This window comes from Chanos chanos, chromosome 9 (assembly GCF_902362185.1).
Source record: "Chanos chanos chromosome 9, fChaCha1.1, whole genome shotgun sequence".
In the NCBI taxonomy this organism is placed as follows: Eukaryota; Metazoa; Chordata; class Actinopteri; order Gonorynchiformes; family Chanidae; genus Chanos; species Chanos chanos.
The window spans coordinates 40,040,946-40,066,079 of NC_044503.1; the positions used below are offsets into that span (position 1 = coordinate 40,040,946).

Genomic DNA, 25,134 nt, shown 5'->3' on the forward strand with positions numbered 1-25,134 from the left:
CAGTTTTATAGCGTTGTTTTAAATGATAAACTGAGCTAAAGCTATTTAAAACAGAGACTATTGGGCTCAACCTCCTCATGGTTGTTTTTCCAGCTCCATGTCTCTGGTCCTCTGAGAAGCCTGTCAATAACCAAGACTTAATGTGCATTTTTTTTTTATCGGTCAGGGCAGCTTTAAACCATGACTCATGACATCTTTATCCGATTTCCTGTGATTTAACCAGTCACCAGAACCACATCCTTCATCACCTTGATCCTTCATTATGTTAATGCATTATGGGTGCTACAATGCAGTATTTTCATCAAAACAAAATGCTTACCTTAGCTGGCAGCCATGGTTTCTATACAAGGCAGTTTTGAAGGTGTACCAAAAAAAACTGAACGAGAAAAAAATGCGATTAAAAAAAAAACATCAATTTTAGGGTATCACAGTTAAAGTAGTTAAATATTTCGTTTAGTTTAGCTTAAGAACTGTTGGGAGCATGTACTTTTACAGTGTCTAAAAACATTAGAAATTACATATTAAATGCATGATTATTTCAATTAAAATTCAACTACATGGAACATTTATCCTTGTAATGACAGCAAATCCACTTTTCAAAAAAGTACCATTTATTGGATGCGTTTACCTTAGTAAGTCATTAGTATTTAATTAACACAATCATGCTGTAGTTATACACAAAGTAAAACTAACTTCATAGTCAATTGGGATTGCACATGAAGGTCTAATGGTTTTGTTGCCATAGTTCTTCATGTTAATGTTCAGCTGAAGAGAACTTCCACGTTAAGCATGTTAGCTTTAATCACCCTCAAAAATGTTTACCACAAAAAAAAAAAAAAAAACAAGTTTGACAAATGCATTTAATATACTTCTTTCCCAAAAGTAAGACTTCATCTCCAAAACACAGAACAGATCCGAACTTCAACTGGACATTACCCGAGACTCGGCACCAAATGGCCTGCCATACGGATCAGCCGGGCAGCAGACGTCTGGCTTCTCTTAAAGCTGTGTGAAAGTGAAGCAGACAGAGAAATGATCTACATCACTTTTCACGCACTGATTCATTCCAACAGTTCACTGAACTGTCCCTCATTCGTTGATGCTTGATGGCAGCGCTGTGCGCCCCATGCTGACTTTTTTCTTCCTTTTTGAGGACTGACTCTGGCATGAGCCAATAGTCTTACAGGGCTGGGCTGTAATTCATCAAAGGAGCATGCCGTTGGTTGAGAGACCTTGGAGAATGTGTACTGCATGAGTTCCAACACCAGCTGAATCCTGTTTCATGTCCACACGAATCCTTTCAACAACAACATCAACAACAACAACTACAACAACAACAGCAAGGTTTATTTAGAGCCCAGTTTCACTATTTTAAGTCTCAGAAGGCTTTACATGCCCACAACAAACAAACCAGGACAGTACGCCCTGACTTAATCCTCATAAAAAAAATTTAAAAAAAACCTCCACCCAAACACTCACAAAGGACATTCCTACATAACCATAACCTTTTTTGTTTGTTTGTTCGTTTTTGTTATTTGTTTCATTTTTAAAAAAGAACTACATAGACACTCAATAACTACAGGATATGTAGGAATATGTACAGCTACATTTAACTTGCTAACAAAACAATAAGACAATGTTAGCTTTTACATGAGCTCAGTGTAGATCTCCAAAAATGTGACGTAGCGGCACCCCTTCGCAGTTCTAATGAATGACTGACCCGCTACTTGGTTTAAAAAGACGTTTGTACGCGCTGCATGGAAACAAGCGGACGAACTGGGGCAAACTCAAACATGCAAGGGCGGCATCTGCATCGGAAGGCAAAATAAGTAAATAAATGGTTCATTTTCTGGCGTGCCAACGGAATGTAAGTCTTACTAATTTTGATCATGTCACAACATACCTTAAAAAAACAAAAAACATTAAAAACAAACCAATAATGTGATGCAGGTCAGATACTCACGATGTGAGAGCGGCTGTTTGCCATCGTGCGAAGGAAAGACCCCACTGTAGTGTTGCTTAGGTAACCGTAGCTTTTTGGCGTGACGTCATACGCAAGAATTAACCAAGTATGTTGAATTTGTTGATTTTAACAGGTCACCTTTGAAATGTTAAAATGAACAAAACAAGTCTCCAGAGTGACTGTGAGTCTCTGTTAACTGACGGTATAAGGTACTTTCCTAATAAACTAAAGAGCTTGAGCTTTTACTTTCACTTTCACATTCTTAGTATCTGTTCCTACAGAACCGGCTATGAAACTAACCCATGCCCCTACATTCCAACTGAATGTGGAGCTCGAGCAAAATAAATGAGTTACGGCTTTTTTTTTTTTTTTTTTTTGCGGTACTTCCACTTTCACTTTCCTGTAAATGGTATTTGTTCCTGCAGACCCTGCTGTCACTCTTATGAAACTAATCCACATCCCCCATATTCCAACTGAGTGTGGAGTTGGCATGAGTGAAACGAATGATTAATTTCTTAATTAGGTACCTATGCTGTCTGTTCTTGTAGACCCTTTAAATATCTAGGCCAACTGTGAATAAAGGTCAGCCTGATAAGGCCACGTGTAACTGAACAAGACTCATGGCTCTCGCATAGTTCAACTCTCTCTCTCTCTCTCTCTCTCTCTCTCACTTTGATACATTCCCAGACACCACCTTTGTTATTCTCTTCAGAATACTAATAGTGTCATGCCTTCCAGTGCTTAGTTTTGGTTTTCATCTCTGTTACTTCTTGGTTTCCTTAGTTTATCTTAGTTCAATTACTAGTTCCACTTTTCCCTGTTTGTTTAGACTTTCCTGGTTTGTATAAATACTCCTAGTTTTCCTCTTGTTATCTGTGTGGAACTGGTTTGTCTATGTGTTGTGTTGTTGTGGCAACCTGTCAACAAGCCTGTATGTTCACTCCTATAAGTTTGAGAATCTTGTGTACTATGTTCTTTTAAAATAATACTGTGACTAATCTGCACATACATGCAGCCTCTTCATCAAACCGTGACAAATAATTACAATAATGTGTTGTGAATATTGTGTGCTTGGGGAAAACAGAGCTAAGTGGATCCATTTTACAATCAGGTTAAAGCCCTAGTACTGAATCAACCAGAGATTCCTAGTGCTAGGAGAATAACATGCTTTCACGAATAAAGGGCTTACAAACCATTTACTCAGCAATCATCAAAGGATAAAGGGAATATTTTACCTCTAAACACCTACTGTCTAACCAGTCATCCATCTGACTATCTACTCACTGGTGAGCTAGAGTCTAAATAAGTCTTGTCCAGCTGCTAGCACCTCTAAGCTGCCCAGAGTCTACAGATGTTTAAGGTGAATTGTTACATTTCGTCACATTGTTATATGACATTAGATGGCTTTTTGACGACAATGTTGAATCAGTAATACACTCTGAACCAGCCAATTAATTAGTTTTATTGTAGTACATTTTGAGTTTGATGAGCTCAGATTGGCGACTCATATGAAATGTTTACAAACAGAAAAAGGAGTCTCCAGAGCAGGTCAGCCTGATAAGACTCTGTCTGACAGGACAAAGGTTCATGGCTCAGACACCACTGCTGTTATGTGCAGACTGTGGTTTGGAGCCAGGAGGAGCCCATCTGCTCTTTTTACATCCTCCTTACATACTCTTTTCCTGTGTGTAATGGTAACAGTATTAGCAGTAGCAGTTGTAGTAGTAGTTGTAGCAGTAATAGCAGCTACAGCAGTTGTAATTCTAGTTTGCATACACAGTCATGCTGTAGATTTACTGTATGTATCCAATCCATTAGGCATCTCTCTTTCAACCAGCAATTTGCCAAGGACAAAAACTTCTGATTAAAACCAAGATACTATTGTCACAAACATCACAAAGCAACCCAAATACTGGTCCATTTGGCAGAGAGGTTGCTCAAAATCCACCATCAAAATAACTGATCAGATCATCAGCTAACACGACTGTCTGGTGTTAAGTCTTTTGAAAGGAACACTCACCGTAGCTCTCCAAGTTCTGTGCCTGTTGAATGTATCAGTTCTGCAGCAGCACACAGTGAGTTTGAAATACTGAAACTGAAGGTGTCCATAAACTAAACCCCTCCCCAACCCAACATGCCATTTCCTTTTTGGGAGGTGGGGAAGGGTTTAGTGCCACTACATTCTATATTAAACTTTCTGTCTTACAAAGCAGAAGAGAAGAGATCATTTTCAGCAGAGCACCTCACATCAACTGACCAATGATAGGTTATAATATTCAGTTATCTTTCTGGTAGAACAGGACAATAATGCAAATTTATTTGACCAGTAAAATGTCAATGGGCATCAAGTGAATTTTGATGTGCCCTCAGAAAACTGACAAATTATTTTCCATGTGCAAAATTTAAGATATAGCACTAAAAATTTTTGGTATAGGATTTGTCAGAGGAAACACAATCTTCTTAAAATATCAGAATTAGCATTATTTTAACTTCCACAAATAAATTGTTGATGTTTTTTTTATCTGAAAAAAAATGCGCAGCAAAGACAATATGAATTGTAATACTAGTAATTCATGCCTGCTTTTATGACTGCTTATGGGTCATAAACTGATCAAGATATTTGAAGAGTTGATCCATGGGACATGTATTCTTGAAAATCGATGTGTGTGAAGTTATAATATTTTCGCCCCAATTCAAACAAGCTGTTTAAAAATGACCAGCGAATAAAAAAAATGTCCTGTCATTAAATAAAGGATAGGATAAAAACCTCTCACACCACCACATGATGTGATGACTCCAACATATTGGAAATCACAAAAAGGGGAGAATTTTCTGAATGCAGCATCGGTGTATTTTGATTGTAAGATTAATGTTTGTTTAAAGCCATAATATGTCTTGTTGTTCAGATCAGATAACAGGTGTTTGGGTAACTGGGTCACTCCAGTTCCTCATTGCCTTGTTTAGTCTGCCTCTTTCTTTACTAGGTAGCAATTCTAAGGTTGTTTGTATCAAGCGTTCATGTTTTGCCTCTGAAATTTTAAAGTGCTATACCCCAATGATTTGGTTGTTACTGATATCAGTTTAGAAATTTCAGTTTAGGAACAGAAAGTTCATGACCTCAGTACAGCTATTTTCCTCACAAACATGAATGCAACACATGTCCTTAAAATGTTACCAAATTTGAGCATAAAGTGTCTGCCATAAAAGTGATTATCATGTGATGTGAAATATGTATAGTCCAGTACAAGCTAAATATCTGATAGAGCACAGATGAACAAATATCTGTCATTAAAATTGTATAATAGAAATAAAAAGACTGAAAAAGAAAAAAATCCTTTAGTATTTCAGTAAAATGAAATATTCTACCTCCTTTGCTCAGTATATATGTAATTCATTTATGATTTTTTTTTTCTGCTTCAGATTCATTCAAGTGAAAATCTATGAGAGGACTGGCAGCGATCAGTTGCCAACCGTGAGCTTCATTTCCTCAAGATATGGAATATAAACATCAGATTAAACTCAATAAAATGATAAAAAGGAGATTTACATTAACTTAACATCTTTTTGAATCTCTAATTTCTTGTCTCGGGTTTATTTTTAAAAAAAATCACTCTCATATTCAAAGCCAGGATATGATCATGAGTTCTTGCAGGAGGCAGGCTAATGGTCGTCAAATCTTGTTCATGTTGAAGAATTTGGATTTCTGTGAGCTGATCCCAGAGCAGCTCTTTCTCAGTCAAGGTAGAGAGGAAAAAACATATTAAAAACGTGTTCATCAATAAGAAAAACACAACCCACTTGGATGCCACTTTCACTGTTAAATGGTTCCAAATTCCAGCAGTTGTTCAATTTCTTAAACACGCACAAATTGAATTCCATACAGACATATTAATCCATAATAAAGTGGAAAACAGAATCAGTGCAGTATACAGCAGTATTTATTAAAGGTGTGTGTAAAGGTTTTAGCAGCAGTTTGACAGTACATATTAGACCAAAGGATCCTGTGTTGAGACAGGGTAAGGTAAAGGTCACAACTGTTTAAGTTTCAGAAAATATTTAGCAGAATACATTTATAGATTTTTACTAACATGAGGTCAGTGAGGCCAATGCACAGCATGTATAATCAATTTCACATTTCATCACTCTCCATGTCTGGATAAAATCAAAAGTATTGTCTTGTGACATCATATGACAATGTGTGAGCACTATTCACGAGACCAGTGATCATCAGTGTGTTTTTCAAGACTCATTTTAGTTTCAGCTGAGCACTAACACATCTGACTCCACTGCTCATCAAGCCTCTCATCAGATCAGCGAAATGTGTCAGTGAGGGTTTTAGAACAAAGCTATGCAAGGCTGGGCCCCTTGAGGAACGGACCTGTGCGGTTCACCGTCACTGAATGAGAGGGAGAGAGAACCCAGCCTTGTCGTTGGCCTAAGGACCATGGTGCCTGGTCTCCCGACCTCCATGAATCACACACATGTGGTATCCAGCTCTGCATTGTTTGAACTGTTTATAGTCTACACCAGCTGATGTTCCCAGAAACAGTCGCCTGTACCCCCTTAAAAGCATCAGGTTTCTGATTTCCCAAAAATACACTGTAAAATCAGAATCCTCTGCAGGAGGAAGGCATGAAAATGAAAAGAAATAAAGTCTCCCCAGAGACTAACAGCACCATGCACAGTGTCCCATGCCCAGAGTCTCTGGTGTTGACACATCAGCACAACCTTCAGAGATATTCTCAGAAGAGAATGTTTGTCCGCATATTAAGAAGTGAAACTAAAATCCATTTTTAAACTCAGCTGTCACAGATATCATGCACAGCATTGCATGACAAGGGCCATTACTTTCACTTTTCACTTCACAAGGGCAAAAGTAAACCTATCCTCCTCTATGGTGGCATAAAAGTGAACGTGCTTAGAATCATGGACTATGTGTCTGCATATGTATTCTTTGGCCTGTAACCTGACTTTACAGTCCCTTACTAGTGCCTCAGAAAAGGGATCTTTCTATTTGGTCTGTCCTCCTTCCTCTCACTCACACATCTGATCCTGCCTATTGGATCTGCAAAGGAGAACTGCATTAATATTAAGTTTGAAAAACAGAAACTGAAACTGAAACTCTTTCAATTTCCAGGAACTAGACTCCTCCCGATGTAAGATTCCATAACTTTCCAGAGGAGGAGAAGGGCTTTGGGCGACTATATAAGCCCTCTGACTAAAGGGGTGATCATAGCAGAGCACAACGATCTTCAGCTTTCATCGGCAGAGCACCTTGCATTAATAACCGAACGGTAAGCTTTAATACTGAACTTCCTTCAGAGCAGAAGACAACTAAAATTTTACTGTTTTTGTACTGTAAACCGTACTGTGTACCAGTGTGTCTTTAGAAATCCTGAAAATATTATAAATTTGTAAACAGAGACAATAATCAAAGTCAAACCATTTATCAAGTGGACTGACAACACTCAAGAGTTTAAATGGACTTCTAGCCTATGGATTATCATACAATATAGTTTATGGTTTAATTTACAAAATTGAAGTGTACAGCATGGACCATTTTAATTTTATTTTTTAATTTTAAAACTCTCCAAGACATAGCAATTGCAAAGCAATACGTGAGGTGAAGCAGGGAGACCAAGCTGGTGAGAAGAATGGTAAAATGCAGTGTCTGCCTTACTGAATTTTTATACCATAGACAATCAGTTGAGCTATGTGCAGGACTTTCTTCTTGCCGGTCCGGTATTGGCATGTTACTACGCATGACAGAGTTTAAATTACACTGCGTAGCAAGCGTTTCTTAAACATCCTCTAAGAGTTAAGAATAGTCTAGATTGGGGCAAATTCCGCAACAATGATCTGTTTAAGCAAGCTGTGGAGTGAGCGTTCTTTTGCCCACTCTAGCTTTGGCCTATTTATTTCTGTATATGTCTGGCTTAGAGATCTTGATACTGCCTTTGACTACATCGTAGAGGTCGATTGCTTTCATGTATACGGTACATTCGGAATCATCAATCGGAACAATTTCATTCCGAATGATATAAATGTGTACATGCAACCGTAGCCAGTATTACAAACGCAAATACAAATATATGTACACCTAGGTTGGCGAAAGAATGAGAAGGACAAATCTGTTGGACTATTTAATGAACAGTAGCGATTAAGCAAAACGAACAGTAACGATTACGCACAACCTCAACATTAGCCTCTGAAATGTAGGCTATTACGAAACATCTGTAACCTGTAACATCCATAGCCTGTTTAAAAAAAGGCTGGGCGTTCATGGCATCAAATGTAGCCTATAGGCTATCAGGTAACATTTTATTTCCTCCTTTTTCAATGCGGAAAAATCCTGCAGACTTGAAATCAAACGTGACAATGCGTCTTTGCAGCTTGCAGTGCACATGAACCGTGTCACTCTCTCCTCCTCCTTACCTCTTTGCAGCACCGTCTTAATCCGATTCTGCACAGAGAGGCCCCAGTCTAGTGGCACGCTTGAAACGGGCACAACACACCACTTTTAGCTGGTGTAGTCCAGCTCATAAATAAGCACTTTGCAAACTGTCACAAGCGCCACGCGCCGTCATTACTGCCACTACATCTCGTCCTGCGCGCTTGGCATTAGAGCTGCGCCAGCCTAAAACACTGTAAAACATTTCATGTTGGCTAAATTTAGAAACCTAAATTAGTCTGCTGCCTTGTAACCATGAGTAAAGTCAACTTGAAAAATACCAGTTTCAAACCTGCAATTGTTGTCTTTAATTTGTTTTTTATTTTCATTTAACTTTTGTAACTTGTTTGAATTTAACACTGTGAGTTAGAATTATTGATTATTTTTCATTATTCATGAAAGAAAACTTTACATAACTTGTCAAGAAATCATATATCTTCATCTCACAGTCGCAAAAGCAAATAATCTAACTATGTTCATAATAATTAATATTTCAGAAATTTGATTTTGGATAGAATTTCATATCTGATCTACATTTCCCATTACCGAGTGCCGTATATACATGGCAATTTACTGTTACTGATGTTAAGCACTAGGCCTTATCTATAATGGTGACTGCACACACTCTGACATTCATACTCCCAGCCCAGGCTGTTAACATTTTTACACTTTAGGAGAAGACTATGCTAAAGAACACTGAAACATCCATTACCCATAATTCCTAAAACCAGGAACTGCTTGACATAACATAAACTCGCCGCTACAATACATTTATTTGAACATTGCACGTGAACTTAGAACATTGCTATGTGTTTACCAAACTCTCTCACACTTTATCTGTATGTATATATATATATATATATATATATATATATATATATATATATATGCATGTATAGATGCAGTAGGTGATTTGTTATTTTTTAACAAGGGGGAATGGCCCAATTGTCACTGACACTACTCTGTAGAGTATATGAGGGGATGACAAGTTAACAAGGGGGGGATGCATTTTGGTCATTTCGCTAAGAAGGGTGATAGTGAGTATAAACAGATGGGGCTGTAATGTTTTACAGTGTATTCAGTCATCACTTCACAGCCAAAGCTGATTTTTAATTGTGCTGTTTATGAATAACCATCGTCATAGCTACAGTTTGTATGAGCATTATTACCAGACATTTTGACCGGCAAGTATTTAATTTGTGGGTGTTTTATTTTTGTGTGTGTGTGTATATTCCAAGTACAACACACTTGGCATACGTACATCCTGAAAACACAAATATACACATATATGAGTAAATATAGAGATAAATGTAGACATATCTGTTGCATGTGGATGTGGATTTCACTCTAGTGAAAGAGCACAAAACTACTGATCTGGTGATACGTTAATATCTTCAGCTCTGACATATTCCAAAATTTGGTTGTTTTTGAGAGTAGAAATTCTGTAAGTGCAAATATATAATAGCAGTGGGATTCACATTAATTTCATAATTAATCAGTAGATTGGGCTTCATTTGTAAACTGACAAAGGAATTTAAGTTTGAGTTTTCAGTGATAGTAATGCTATGATGTTTTGGGGAAAACCATTTAAATGAAGTTGCTATTTTTCAACACACAATCAGTAACTCTGCAAGATTTTTATTTACATTGCAGACAAAATAGAGCAATGGCTTCTGAAATTGTGAAGAAGACTCAGAGTATCACCACAGCACAGGACATGAGAGAGTCCACCCAGCTCATAATGAAACCTTATGCCAACTGGGAGGAGTACCTGACACCAGCACCACTCTCCATAGCCATAATGGGGGAACTGGTCTTCATTTCCTCCAAAACCGATTTCTCTATCAACAAAAACCCACCCAAAGGCGGCTACAAGTACATCAGATACCCAGAGTCATTCCGCGCCTGCCTCCTGCAAGTGTGTAACTCTGGCTGGTGGGCTTTTAATGAAGCCCATAAGAGTATGGATCAGATCCGCCTTCACACTTCCACTGTACCAGACTACATGAAGACTGCAGTGCAGATCCTGTTTCAGGGAAGTGATGAGGTTGTCCAGGCCCACCTGCCTGACCAGCTGGAGAACATACGAGTTATCGCAGATGACTGTGTGGAGTTGGCCTGTGCAGCAGAAGAAAAGTTTGCTGACGTCATCAACATCATTCAAGAACTCCTGGAGGCAAGTGTGAATGCAGAGCATTTCTATGGAGAGGAGCTGGAGGAAATCAAGAAAAAAATGGAAGAAGCCAAAATGAGGGAGGATGCATCACGAGAAGCCAATGAAAGGTCTGCGAAGGCAATGAAGACAATGGAGAGAGAACTGGGAGAGGCTCAAGAGAACTACAAGAAAGCAATGGATTCACTTCCTAGTGGATGGGGAATGATTGGAATGGATTTAGTTGGAGGACTAACAGAAAGTATAACAGGTCTTGTAAATGGAATAACATCCATTGTTACCCAACCTGTTGCACAAATGTGTAAGGCCTCAACTAAAGTGAAGGATACATATGACTACATAAGAGGTAAGGATGATGAAGCAGATGAAGTTGACAAAATAAATATCTACAGTAAGTCTGGAGAAATTTTGAAGTCCACAGAACTTATTGGACATTACATTCAAGAGGGAAATATTGACTGGAAGAGACTGTATGATCAGAAGAAAAAATACACAAACACAGATTTCGCAGCAAACCAGTTTAAACGGATTAAAAACAGCTTGGACAAGTACCCAGACTGCGAACCAAAATTAGAGGCTGTTCTTTTATGTGAAAATGGATTCGACATCTGTTTGAAGCTTGCAAAGTATGCACCAGAAGGCAATTGTGAGATGGAGAAAGAAGAGGAGATCATCTCTTATTGGGAGGAGCTCATTAAATCAGCTCGTGCTTTTGACAGCAAAAGCAAGAGTGTCACAAAGTCTCCGTCTATGACACCAAAACCACCCATGATGTACCAGCAGGGGAATAAGAGTGAAGGGTCTGGTAAAAAGTCTGCAGGAGAAAGGGCCTCAGCGAACGCTCATTTCCGTATTGAGCAGACCAGAGCACAACTGGACAAGACAAGAGAGTTGTATGAGAAGTGTGTGGAGAACATGGAGAAGAACCAGAAGGAGCTGACTGACATTTTGGTCACCATGAGGAACTGCCAGATCAAGGAGATTGACTTTAAAACCACCATAGAAATGCTGGTCAAAGGTATGGATGCCATGGGTAGAGTGAAGGAACAGTGGGAGAAGATGGTACGCTTCTTTCAGATGGTGTCCCACATTGTGAAGGTCAGCCTGAGCAAAACTCTCAACAATTTTGTCACAGCATCTGAGAAGACACAGAAACTGTCTTACAATGCCAAACTGTTCTCAAAAGACCTGCTCTACAACCAGGCCTTCCAGGCATCCAACATTGCCAGTCTTGTCCACATGATCTCAGATACCTACACTGAAGTGTCCAACAAGTACCTGATGGACAGAGTCAGTAGTCTGGGCAAACTCATGGCCATGGATAAGAGTAAGCCAGAGTTTGAACTCGAGCGTCTACAGCTACAGAATGGGTGTGATGAGGCTCAGAGAGGTATTCTACACCTGGTCATCAAGAACAAAAAAGCCTTTGAGAGGAGTACTGATGTAAGATTGAAGAAGATTGAGGGAGAATTGCTGGCCATTCTACCAGCTGCAGCACCTGAAGAAAAGAAAGCTATTGAAGATGCTGTCAAAGCTGGATTCAGCGAGGAAGAGGAAGCGAATTATTACTGAGGTAAACTTATTGTCACTGACTTTTACCTTTTTTTCCTCAGAACTTCTACATTTGACATAGACATGTCATAATTCTAAATGTAGCCTAATGTTCTAATACAGGCTACCTCCTGGCATTCTATGGTACATTTCTTTTTTGTCTCTCTGTGTTGTCCTCTGCTACAGATCCATTCAAGTCAAAAGCTGTGACAAGACTGACAATCAATTTCTCACCACCCTATCAGCTTCACCATCTTGAGAGATCCGTGACATGAAAGAGACAACTCAGACTAGACACAATGAGGAAGTTGAAATATGTACTAACATCTAACTAACGTCTTCATGAATATTTATTTCTGAAGACCAGACACTGTGATACCATTTGCTCAATGGCTTTTACCAACTAAATGCCACAGAGTAAAAGACAGTTAACCCTCTGGAGTCTGAGGCCTGTCAGCCACTTCTGAAGTAGTTTTACATGCCCTCAGTTTTATAGATTTCACCTATACAAAAAACACTGATCCCAAAGTGCCACATATGCCCATATTCAGGACAAATTCAGCACCAATAATTTGAGAGCAGTAAGAATGTCATTAATCTATTTTTTTATTCAAAAAGCAGCATTAAGACACTTCCGCTGACAGAAAATGTGTTGATGATATGCAAAACCACCACTAGATGGCAGTGTCGCAAAACAAAATTGGAAATTTTGTCTCAAAATGTCTCATGTATGGGGTGAATAAAATGTATGTGTTGACAATGACTGTTCTGTCTGGCAAAAAAATTATTAAACACATTACATATGAACTTGGTTTTTCTATGATAGTTTTAATAACATGCTAGACAAATGATTTACTTGTTTATCTTTGTTGTTCATTGCTGCTCTTTCAAGTGGAGCCATATGAGAACATCTTCATGTGTGACCTTCATGTGTTTCTGTTTATTTTACTCAAATTTTTCTGTCACACAGTAGTGCTGACCGAACATTTCTCACTGAATCATCCGAGGGTCACCAAATCATTACTGTGAGGGAGGAGAAAGGGTTAACGATAGCATGACTTGTCTTTGCCCCTGTGCTCACAAAGACTTTCTGGCACCTTAGGTTTTGTTCATTTTATGCTAACGTTGAAGTCTTAACATAGCAGGACAGGTAAGATCCCATGCATGTCAAGTCCTAAAGGCTTTTATAGTGTGGATTTCCCTCTGTCTTTGATGGATACTACTTCACGCTTAACTGTGATACCTGTTGTTGGTGGTACTCAATTGTTTATATTATGGGGGCTTCTGACCCACTTCTCGTTCGCTCTCTTATTTTCCTTCAGCATTCTTGCATTTGTACCTGGTCTAATACAGAACTTACTGGTAGTTCTTATGAAACAAACAACTCCTTAATGTCTGTATGTCTTTTAGAAATTGTTTTGGATAAAAGCATATGCTAAATGACAATGTAAATCAGTTCCAAATTGGAGAGAGAAACGCTTAAAACTGAGAATGTATTTGTTTACACTGTTCAGTGTATGGGTGCACTCTCTGAGGCAGCTTTAAGGACAGCCAGGTAACCTACATGTTGTGAGCGAGTCAGGCAAGGTCATAAAAAACTAGGAGATTTTTCAAATACTGGTGAGCATTTAAAACTTTGCATGGGGGCTACAATCATTTACAATCAATGCAGATTTGATCAGGAGGATTAGGCAATACGGTTGGACAGCCACTTTTAGAGATCCACGGACTTCAGGTAATTGTTTTATTTGACCTATTTGTGTGTTTGTTTCTTGTTTTGTTTTGTTTTGTTCGTTTTTTCAAATGTATCATATTTACCAGTGATTTGCTGAAAACAGGGATCAGCAGTGAATTTACTGACAAGTGTTGTCTTTGGACTGAGATATCATATACTCAGCTGTGCTATTTTTTTTTTTTTTTATCACAATTTCATTAGTCATACAGATTGGTCACATTAGTCAATGTTGATGCCTGTATATTTTGAGATTATTGTTCCTCTAAGTGCAGAGGAAATGTTTATTCTATAAATAAAATAAAACTGGCTTGAAATAATCAAATCCTCAACACTTTGGCGTCAAATATCTTAACAGTTGCTCAAACTTCTTAACTCATCATGCTTGGCCCAATGAAAGTCAGTGAACGGTAATCAATCTGAGTTCTCCAGCAGCACACTATACACATCCCAACCTAGAGAAGAGTGTGTTTGTCTTTATGCATGTACTGTATCCCTCTGACGATTCCCATTTGAAAGTATGCACATTGGTTTTAAACACCCTGGGTAAATCTGACTCACATGCTTTTACTACGTCTGAAATTAATAAAAATTTGCATTTTTAATTAGATACACGAGGTTAATATGTAAGCCCAGTACCTCTCACTGCTCTGTTTGGAGCGTAACCCTCAAGTGCTCACACACACACACACACACACACACACACACACACACACTGTGCTACATGTCTTCTGAACTTAATCACAAAGTTATCAGATGTATATTTTATCATTCTTTTCTTACTGAGATTTTATGGTCCATGTTTCATGTTTGTATCTACTTGTTTGTAGTGATTTGGATTTTGTTTTTATGTTACTGTTGATTTGTGAAAAGTGTTGGTCAGTACTGGGAGAAGGAGGGGGTTTATGGTTCCTTGTGTTTAAGTGCCTACATGCTTGGACTGAATCACTTAAACAAGATATCAAAACAACAGTAAATGAAGGTAGCTTACATGGCCATGAGAAATGAAACACTAATACAACACGAATACTCAGAAGCTATGTCATAGGTAATGAAAAATTCTCAGCTACATAATTTCAACATTTATAAGTTCGATTTTCAAAATATCTTATATAAATGCTGAGTTTAAATTTCACTGTTTGAATAACACTCGCTTACATCACACTTAACAAGAATAGCCCTTGAATCATATGCTTGATTTACTGGAGTGGTCACAGGATGGTGCGCATGAAACCTGAGAAAGTTTGTAAGCTTCCTGAAGTAGTGATAACAGGATAATATGTGCTGGAGTTTTATAGTCGGTAGAGTGTAATCAATGACCCATTGAGCTCCATTTAACCCAACTATAAGGACAGTGACTCTGCAAGAGAAACCATACAGAGCATATTAAAGCAATCTTATGGTCATTAAATTAGGTGAGCCTGTTGTTAATTGTAAGGTTTTTTTTTGTTTTTTGTTTTGTTTTGCTTTGTCACTCTCACCTACAGCGTTAAGATGACAACTATCTTGTACTATGTACAACTATGTGCAATGACTAATTAATAAAGGATGTTTAAAATAGAGATTTTACTCGACAGGATCTATTAATAGCAGTTTCCTGTTTCATAATCCAACATGAGATGCTGCAAAAAACCCAGACAAAAAGCCATTAATGAGGAGAGCAGATCCCAGTTCTGTTCACCATTTTTTGTTTTTTTCCACACTTTGATCCCAGTGTTGTCAGTGACTTCCCCTTGCAAACATGCAACTGGTGACATCTCACATTTGTGAATTTAAATATTTAGCATCATGTAGCTAGATAATTTATGTAACACACACTGTGATGAAAGTTCATAGATTTTTGAGGTGACGAAGCCCATGACACACACATAGTCCCTAAGAGTGTGACAAGTTAAGTTACACTTTTACACTACAACCTAACACATATATAGGAATCCAATATACAACTAGTGGAGTTTGATAGTTTGCTAATAACTTGGCAGTCCACCAGTCCATGGTTCATATTAAGAGAAATAAGATATATTTTATTGAACAGACAAAGAAAAGAAAGATCAAGACCACAAAAGTTGGTAACTTGTTTTTTATTGAAGCTGACTTTCACTGAGTAGATAAGATATGACTTATCAAAATATATCGTGTATGGTAAATATGAGATTTAAGCAGTACTACTGGTGACTACAAAGCAAGGACCATAAGTCCAGCATGTAAAGCTACTAAAAACAGCTACTAACACACTAATACTAATATCTAATGAGAAATTATCTTTTTCATTAATAGTTTTCTAGAGCTTGATTGTTGCGTGAGGCACAGACAGCTGCCAGTCTCCTGTTTTTCTCTCTCATGGCATCAACAAGACTCATCACACCCTCATCCTGTAGGACCTGATGACCTGTGATTTTTCCAGCCACCTTCACCACATCCTCCATCACCTTCATCACCGGCTCCAGGAGGATGAAGCGTCGGGTCTGAAGTTCCAGTACATCGGCTGTTCCACTCAGACGGCCCAGGAGGTGGACAGCACTTCTCATCTTCTCCTGGAACTCCACCAAGGCCTCTCTCTGACGTCTGACCTCCTCGATTTTCTCTCCGACTTGTTTCAGTTCTTCATCCATCTTTCTTTGTCTGGAAGATCTTGTTTTTGTATCTGTAGCGCACTATATAGTGGCTGTGTCCGAAATGGCATACTACATACTACTCGCATACTAATTATGACGTAAAAGTATTAAGTAGTATGCAGTACGTGAAAAATAAAAATTTTGCAGTACACGACAGTTACCCGGATGATGTACGTACCACTCTGGCGAAAATTTCTAGTATACATCCCGAGCTCACTTCGCCGACTACTGCATCCCATGAAGCAACGCAGTGATTTCCAACTGTCAAAAAAATTTAAAAACATGGTTGACAGCGACAGAACCAGCTTCAACTTCAACTGCAGCTGCAGTTCCGAATATAAATGTATCAGTTGCATATTTTGGTGTAATAAGTCTTCATATGCTTTCTTATAGGGCTACTTTTGATACATATTTGTGGTTGTCGTGTGTTGTTCGATTTTAACAGAACAGATAGCCCAACCGATAGCAAACGTGTAGTACACTACACGACAGTTCTCATAATTGCGTACCATACTGTATACTAGTGTGTGGAGTAGTGCGCAGTACGCAGTGAATACTAGGCTAGTATGCAGTACGCTAGTATGCCATTTCGGACACAGCCAGTGTCTTAAAATTTCAGTTGAGATTCCGAACAGCGTTATAATATGGCCGACACACTAGTGCACTATATAGTGAGTGAGTGTACATTTCGAATAGAGCATAGGCTTTACTCCCCCACAGTTGCGTCACTAGGTCCGATCATTCGGGGCTACAGCCCCGAATATTTTAAGCCTAGCCCCGAATATAATTGCTCTGAAAAAGGAGGTGTGTGTAGTAAAACAACAGACATACTGTGTAACAGAGCGGAATTTGACTTGCAATGTCTGAAGGAGGGGGGAGTAATCACGCGCGGCACAGTGCACACAAAGTTGGAAGACCCCAGATGAAAAACTCCGGTTTTCATAGCCACCGTCTTTTCATTCGCTAGAAACGCCCCTACCCTCTCTTCAAAAAGAGCATGACTGAGTAGGCTTGGGTAATTCTAAATTTTAGACGGTCTTAAAGCCCCCCCCCCCCACCAAAGAAAACAGGAGAACCAGCAGGGTGTTCATTCAAATCTTGAGTTATTCTTTTTAGTTTTCTTGATGGAAGAAACAGGGCAAAGCATATTGTGATGTATTCTGACGATAATCCATGTCAGTCTCAATAAACTCAATAAAAACAATAAGACAGTGTTAGCTTTTACATGAATTCAGTTTAGATCTCCAAAAATGTGACGTAGCGGCACCCCTTCGCAGTTTTAATGAATGACTGACTCGCTACTTGGTTTAAAAAGTACGCGCTGCATGGAAACAAGCGGACGAACTGGGGCAAACTCAAACATGCAAGGGCGGCATCTGCATCGGAAGGCAAAATAAGTAAATAAATAAATGATTTATTTTCTGGCGTGCAGGTTGGCCAACTGAATGTAAAGAAAGCGTAGTCTTACTAATTTTGATCATGTCACAACATACCTTAAAAAGAAAAAAAAACATTAAAAACAAACCGATAATGTTATGCAGGTCAGATACTCACGATGTGAGCGCAGCTCTTTGTCATCGTGCGAAGGAAAGACCCCACTGTAGTGTCGCTTAGGTAACTGTAGCATTCTGGCGTGACGTCATACGCAAGAATTAACCAAGTATGTTGAATTTGTTGATTTTAACAGGTTACCTCTGAAATGTTAAAATGAACAAAACGAGTCTCCAGAGTGACTGTGAGTCTCTGTTAACTGACGGTTTAAGGTACTTTTTGCTAATAAACTAAAGAGCTTGAACTTTTACATTCACATTCTTAATATCTATTCCTACAGACCCTGCTTATGAAACTAATCCACACCCCCATGTTCCAACTGAATGTGGAGCTCACATGAGCAAAATAAATGAGTAATTGCCTTTTTTTAATGATGCTTGCACTTTCACATTCCTGTAAATGGTATCTGTTCCTGCAGACCCTGCTTATGAAACTAATCCACACCCCCATGTTCCAACTGAATGTGGAGCTCACATGAGCAAAATAAATGAGTTATTGCCTTTTTTTATGATACTTCCACTTTCACATTCCTGTAAATGGTATCTGTTCCTGCAGACCCAGCTGTCACTCTTATGAAACTAATCCACGCCCACATATTCCAACTGAATGTGGAGTTGGCATGAGTGAAACGAATGATTCATTTCATAATTAGGTACTTATGGTGTCTGGTCTGTAGATCCTTTAAATATCTAGGCCAACCGTGAACAAAGGTCAGCCTGATGTCTATGGTGTCTAACAGAACAAAGGCTCATGGCTCTCGCACAGTTCAACTCTCTCTCTCTCTCTCTCTCTCTCTAACTTTGATACATTCCCAAACACCACCTTTGTTTTTCTCTTCAGGCAAATAATTACAATAATGTGTTGTGAATATTGTGCACTTGGGGAAAACAGAGCTAAGTGGGTCCATTTTACAATCAGGTTAAAGCACTAGTACTGAATGAACCAGAGATTCCTAGTGCCGGGAGAATGTCATGCTTTCATAAATAAAGAGCTTACAAACCATTTACTCAACAATCATCTTATGGATAAAGGGAATATTTTACCTCTAAACACCTACAGTCTAACCAGTCATCCATCTGACTATCTACTCACTGGTGAGCTAGAGTCTAAGTATGTCTTGTCCAGCTGCTAGCACCTCTAAGCTGCCCAGAGTCTACAGATGTTTAAGGTGAATTGTTACATTTCATCACATTGTTACATGACATTAGATGGCTTTTTGACAACAATGTTGAATCAGTAATACACTCTGAACCAGCCGATTAACCAGTTTTATTGTAGTACATTTTGAGTTTGATGACCTAAAATTGACGATTAATATGAAATGTTTACAAACAGTAAAAGGAGTCTCCAGAGCAGGTCAGCCTGATAAGACTCTGTCTGACAGGACAAAGGTTCAAGGCTCAGACAGCACTGCTGTTATGGATGAGTAAACCACAGTTTGAACTCAAGCATCTACAGCTACAGAATGGCTGTGAGGAAGCACAGAGTGTAGTATTCTACAGCTGGTCATCAAGAACAAAAAAGCCTTTGAGAGGAGCGCTGATGCAAGACTGGAGACGACTGAGGGGGAATTACTGGCCATTCTACCAGCTGCAGCACCTGAAGAAACCAAGGCCATTAAAGAAGCTGTCCAAGCTGGATTCACTGAGGACGAGACAGAATCCTACAACTGATATAAATGATTAGCACTGACTCTACCTCCTTTGCTCAGTATATATGTAATTCATTTATGATTTTTTTTTTCTGCTTCAGATTCATTCAAGTGAAAATCTATGAGAGGACTGACAGCGATCAGTTGCCAACCGTGAGCTTCATTTCCTCAAGATATGGAATATAAACATCAGGTTAAACTCAATAAAATGATAAAAAGGAGATTTACATTAACTTAACATCTTTTTGAATCTCTAATTTCTTGTCTCGGGTTTATTTTTAAAAAAAATCCACTCTCATATTCAAAGCCAGGATATGATCATGGGCTCTTGCAGGAGGCGGGCTAATGGTCGTCAAATCTTGTTCATGCTGAAGAATTTGGATTTCTGTGAGCTGATCCCAGAGCAGCTCTTTCTCAGTCAAGGTAGAGAGGAAAAAACATATTAAAAACATGTTCACCAATAAGAAACATAAGCACAACACACGTGGACATGATGCCACTTTCACTGTTAAATGGTATCATTACCACCCCTGGTTAGGATTATGGAGTGGGATATTAACTTACTATACATGTATATACACATTTGGCAGGAATCAGCCAGTTTATTTAAACTCAAATAAGTTTATATGTATTTATTAAACATATGTACATATTTTTATTTTTAATTATTTTTACAATTTATACTAAATCACTATATATTACTACACAATATTTGTTTCAAACATCCTTTGACAATTTATTGGCTAAGGTTTTCCAAATTCCAGCAGTTGTTCAATTTCTTAAAACACGCACAAAATGAATTCCATAAAGACATATTAATACATAATAAAGTGGAAAACAGAATCAATGCAGTATACAGCAGTATTTATTAAAGGTGTGTGTAAAGGTTTTAGCAGCAGTTTGACAGTACATATTAGACCAAAGGATCCTGTGTTGAGACAGGGTAAGGTAAAGGTCACAACTGTTTAAGTTTCAGAAAATATTTAGCAGAATACATTTATCGATTTTTACTAACATGAGGTCAGTGAGGCCAATGCACAGCATGTATAATCAATTTCACATTTCATCACTCTCCGTGTCCGGATAAAATCAAAAGTATTGTCTTGTGACATCATATGACAATGTGTGAGCACTATTCACGAGACCGGTGATCATCAGTGTGTTTTTCAAGACTCATTTTAGTTTCAGCTGAGCACTAATACATCTGACTCCACTGCTCATCAAGCCTTTCATCAGATCAGCGAAATGTGTCAGTGAGGGTTTTAGACCAAAGCTATGCAAGGCTGGGCCCCATGAGGAACGGACCTGTGCGGTTCACCTCTGAAACTGACTCCACACAGAACTACACAGACGTCTGACCACAAGTGACCATGACTGAATGAGAGGGAGGGGAACCACAGCCTTCAGAGACATGCAAATACACATGCAAACAGAGATTTGGGTTTTAATTTGCATGGGTTTGATTATCACTTGACAGCCTTTTCGTAAGCAAAATATTCATTTCAATCAAGTATTTGTTGGAGACAAAAAGACGTAAAAAAAAAAAAGAATAGAAAAACTTTAATAAATGATGACTGTTTCTATTAGAAAAGTGGGAAAGGTTCAACATGTAAAACTTCGATCATTTGTCCAGAAAAGCAGAAATGAGTTTTGTTTTCAGATAGCATTAAATCAGTAATACATGACTAGAGCTGGACTGTTGTCTGAGGCACAGACAGCTGCCAGTCTCCTGTTTTTCTCTCTCATGGCGTCTACAAGACTCATCACACCCTCATCCTGTAGGACCTGATTCCCTGTGATTTCTCCAGCCACCTTCACCACATCCTCCATCACCTTCATCACCGGCTCCAGGAGGATGAAGCGTCGGGTCTGAAGTTCCAGTACGTTGGCTGTTCCACTCAGATGACCCAGGAGGTGGACAGCACTTCTCATCTTTTTCTGGAACTCTGCCAAGGCCTCTCTCTGCTGTTTCACTTCCACTATTTTCTCTTTGACTTGTTTAAGGTCCTCATCTGTCTGTCTGATTGCATACTCTGTGTTTGAAATTCGAGACTGATAGTCAGACATCCTACCATTGTAATACTGAACATTAGAGTATGACCTGTCCACCTCTTCGCTTGCAACACGGGAAGCCCTTTCAGCTTGCTCCATTTCCTCAGCACCACTGACTGCCATGATTGGTCCTGTGCAGAAAGAAAGTACAGATTATGCCAGATAGAAAGATGCCACCTTAATGAATGGAGAATTCCAGCTGAGAGACTGGCTGGCAAATGTTCTAATAAATTGCTTTTATACATTTGATTGTCCTACTCATCTGTCTCCTGTTTTCTCTTCATTAACTAAATGTGTAGTTTGAGACTTTATCCGCCCTTGGCCCTTTGGAAAAGATCCATTGCTATCCAAGCTTTCAGATTTAAAGAATCATCATATGCAACACTAATCATATGCAGCATTAATCAAGTACTAATCACACAGTGAATGAACCCAGTGAGAAAGATGTAGTACCAGCTATCCATCCAACAATGGGGATGAAGGACACTACAATTCCAGCATCTCTCAGAGACTCTCCACTCCTTTCTTTCTCACGTAGTCTGCGAAGCACACCTTCAGCATTTTGTTGGCTGTTCCTTGCCTCCTGCAGTCTCTGACCTGCAGAATTCAGTGCCTGTCTATCTCCGTGCAACTGAGTGTTCAAACTGTCTAAGGTGCGTCTCTTTTCTTCTCGTTGTCTCTCAAACCTCATCTGTTCTGCTGTGAGACTCTCCGTGTCCTCGTCCAGCTTTCTCAGTGCTCTTTCTGCCTCTCTCTCTGTCTTCTCCATGTCCTGCTGTGCTCTGACGATCAGCTCTCTGACACGCTCGTAAACAGAAGAGTCACTATTCATGAGATCTGTGTCTACACTGAGGAGTGAATCACACAAGTTGTTGAACGAAGACATGCCATCTCTCAGAGACGGGACAATGGCACTGCTCACAATCCACACACACATTCTATTGGGTTGAGACAGGAGAGAAAAAAAGGTAAAAAAAAAAAGAAAGAGAGCATGATTTTGTAATGTCTTGGATAGTACCTGTGGGCTTATATGGACACTTCTTCAAACTAGTTGTAAACAGTGGTCTGAGTTAAAAAAAGAAAAAAATACATATTTTTGCCCCTATTTACACCTAGAGGCAATTTAGTATCTCCATTTCGCCTGACACACAAAACAACAAAACAACACGACATCGGCCCGACAAGCCGCCTCCAAGATGAACACCGTCCACCCCGGCAACCTAAAGCAGACAAACAACAAAAAAGAAAAGAGAGGAGGGGCGGGGCAGCGGTGGAGGGGCGGGGCTTTTAATCTCAGGTACAACTGCGCGCCGGTGTATCCATTTGGGCTGATTGCCTCCTGCCACACCACCAGCATGTCTACCAGGGAACACACGCAAAAGATAAACAAAGCCAAGGCCTGGGGAAAAGGGGCAAAGCCCAGAGGGCCGTTACAGTATGTGTATGTATGTATGTACGTATGTGTGTATATATATATATATATATATATATATACACACACATATGGAGAAGATATGTTCAAGTGATGTTCAGTTTTGCCTGAAGCACTTCAGAGATACAAGTAAAATAAGTCTTAGATGATCTTTCTCAATCAAACACAGATATAAACATATAACACTGATTAAACCTTGAATTTATTATCGTGTGTATAACATAATTATAAACTTCGTGTTATCATTCTGTAAATAAATATAGAGACTGTAAAAAGTACAAAGAAAGATTTATGTCATAGCACTTACCCAGAGTACAGCAATGCAGTCATGTTTAGTTTCCTCAGAAAGACAAATGTCAGCTAACAGAAATAAAACCATGAACATGCTCAGAGTCACAGAAGATAATAATAATAATAATAATAATAATAATAATAATTATTATTATTATTATTATTATTATTATTTAGAGCCCAATATCACTATTTATAGTCTCAAAGGGCATTACATGTCTATAACAAAGTCAAATCAAAATGATATTATACATAAGTTTGAGAAAATAAGTCTTTAGTCTTGTTTTAAAGGTATGGAGAGAGTTTGCCTCTCTGACTTCTGTAGGTAAACTATTCCAGAGGAAGGGGGAGCGGTAGGAAAAGGCTCGGTTGCCTGCGGACTTCTTTTTAACTCTTGGAACGACTAATAATCCAGAATCTTGAGAGTGCAGCTTTGTGATCAAACTTCTTCGTTCTGGTCAGAATTCTAGCAGCAGCATTCTGGACCAGCTGAAGACTATTGGTACTAGAGGCAGGCAGGCCAGAGTAAAGAACATTGCAGTAATCGAGGCGAGACGTGACGAATGTGTGAACAATGGTTTCTGCATCAGCCATACTTAGACAGGGCCTAATTTTAGCAATGTTACGGAGGTGACAAAAGACAGTTTTGGTTGTGTTCTTGATATGAGTGAATAGCGAGAGACTAGAGTCAAAAATCAAAAATCAAAAATCAGTTTTGAGAGATGATGCAGTTGTCAAAATTTAGGGTAAGATCACTAAAAAGATGCTTATGCGTGGGGGGACCGATGACCAGCATTTCAGTCTTGCCTGCTTTAAGCATCAGGAAATTTGAAGACATCCAACCCTTAATAGCACAAAGACATGCCTCAAGGTTAGCCCATTCAGAGCGGTCATTATGCTGGATAGGTAAGAAAATCTGAGTATCATCAGCATAACAATGGAAGTTAATGTTGTAACTACGAATAATGTCACCCAAAGGGAGCATGTAAATAGAGAATAGAAGAGGGCCAAGGACTGATCCCTGAGGAACACCACAGTTAAGCTTACGGTATTCAGAGGTCACATTATTATAGTGGACAAACTGCTTTCTCTCAGAGAGATAAGATTTAAACCAAGAGAGTGCCAGGCCACTAATGCCAATTTGGTTTTCCAGACGCTTTAACAATATAGTGTGATCGACCGTGTCAAATACTGCACTCAGATCAAGCAGAATAAGAATAGAAGTAGCACCAGCATCCATGGCTAATAAAAGATCATTAGTTACTCTAGTAAGCACAGTTTCAGAAGAGTGAAAACACCTGAAGCCTGACTGAAATATTTCAAACAGACTGTTAGAGGACATATGGACATATCAGCTGAGCAGCTACAATTTTTTCAAGTATTTTGAAAGAAACGGGAGATTAGAGATCAGCCTATAATTATTTAAGGCTTCAAGGTCAAGGTTCATTTTTTAAGTAAAGGCCTGATCACGGCTGTTTTAAAAGAGGAGGGTACAACACCAGATTTAAGTGACATATTTAGAGTGTTTAAGATTGTTTGGCTGAGAACCGAGAAAAGGTCTATAAAGTTTAGCAGGTATGGGATCAAGGAGGCAAGAAGCTGGTTTAGCAGAGTGCACCAGTTTGGACAGCGGGTCTAGAGAGATAGGGTTAAATTGAGTTAAAGGCTGCAC

General features: G+C 38.9%; 1 protein-coding gene across 1 annotated transcript; it reads left to right on the forward strand.

Moving 5' to 3' along the window:
- The first annotated feature begins 10,080 nt into the window (after window positions 1-10,080).
- On the forward strand, window positions 10,081-12,159 carry LOC115819981 (uncharacterized). Its single transcript, XM_030783408.1, has one exon. The coding sequence runs from the start codon at window positions 10,081-10,083 to the stop codon at window positions 12,157-12,159; it is 2,079 nt and encodes a 692-aa protein (XP_030639268.1).
- Window positions 12,160-25,134: the final 12,975 nt, after the last annotated feature.

Bases quoted from the DNA above. Each gene is read 5' to 3' on its own strand.
- LOC115819981 (XM_030783408.1), top strand. From the start codon at position 10,081: ATGGCTTCTGAAATTGTGAAGAAGACTCAGAGTATCACCACAGCACAG.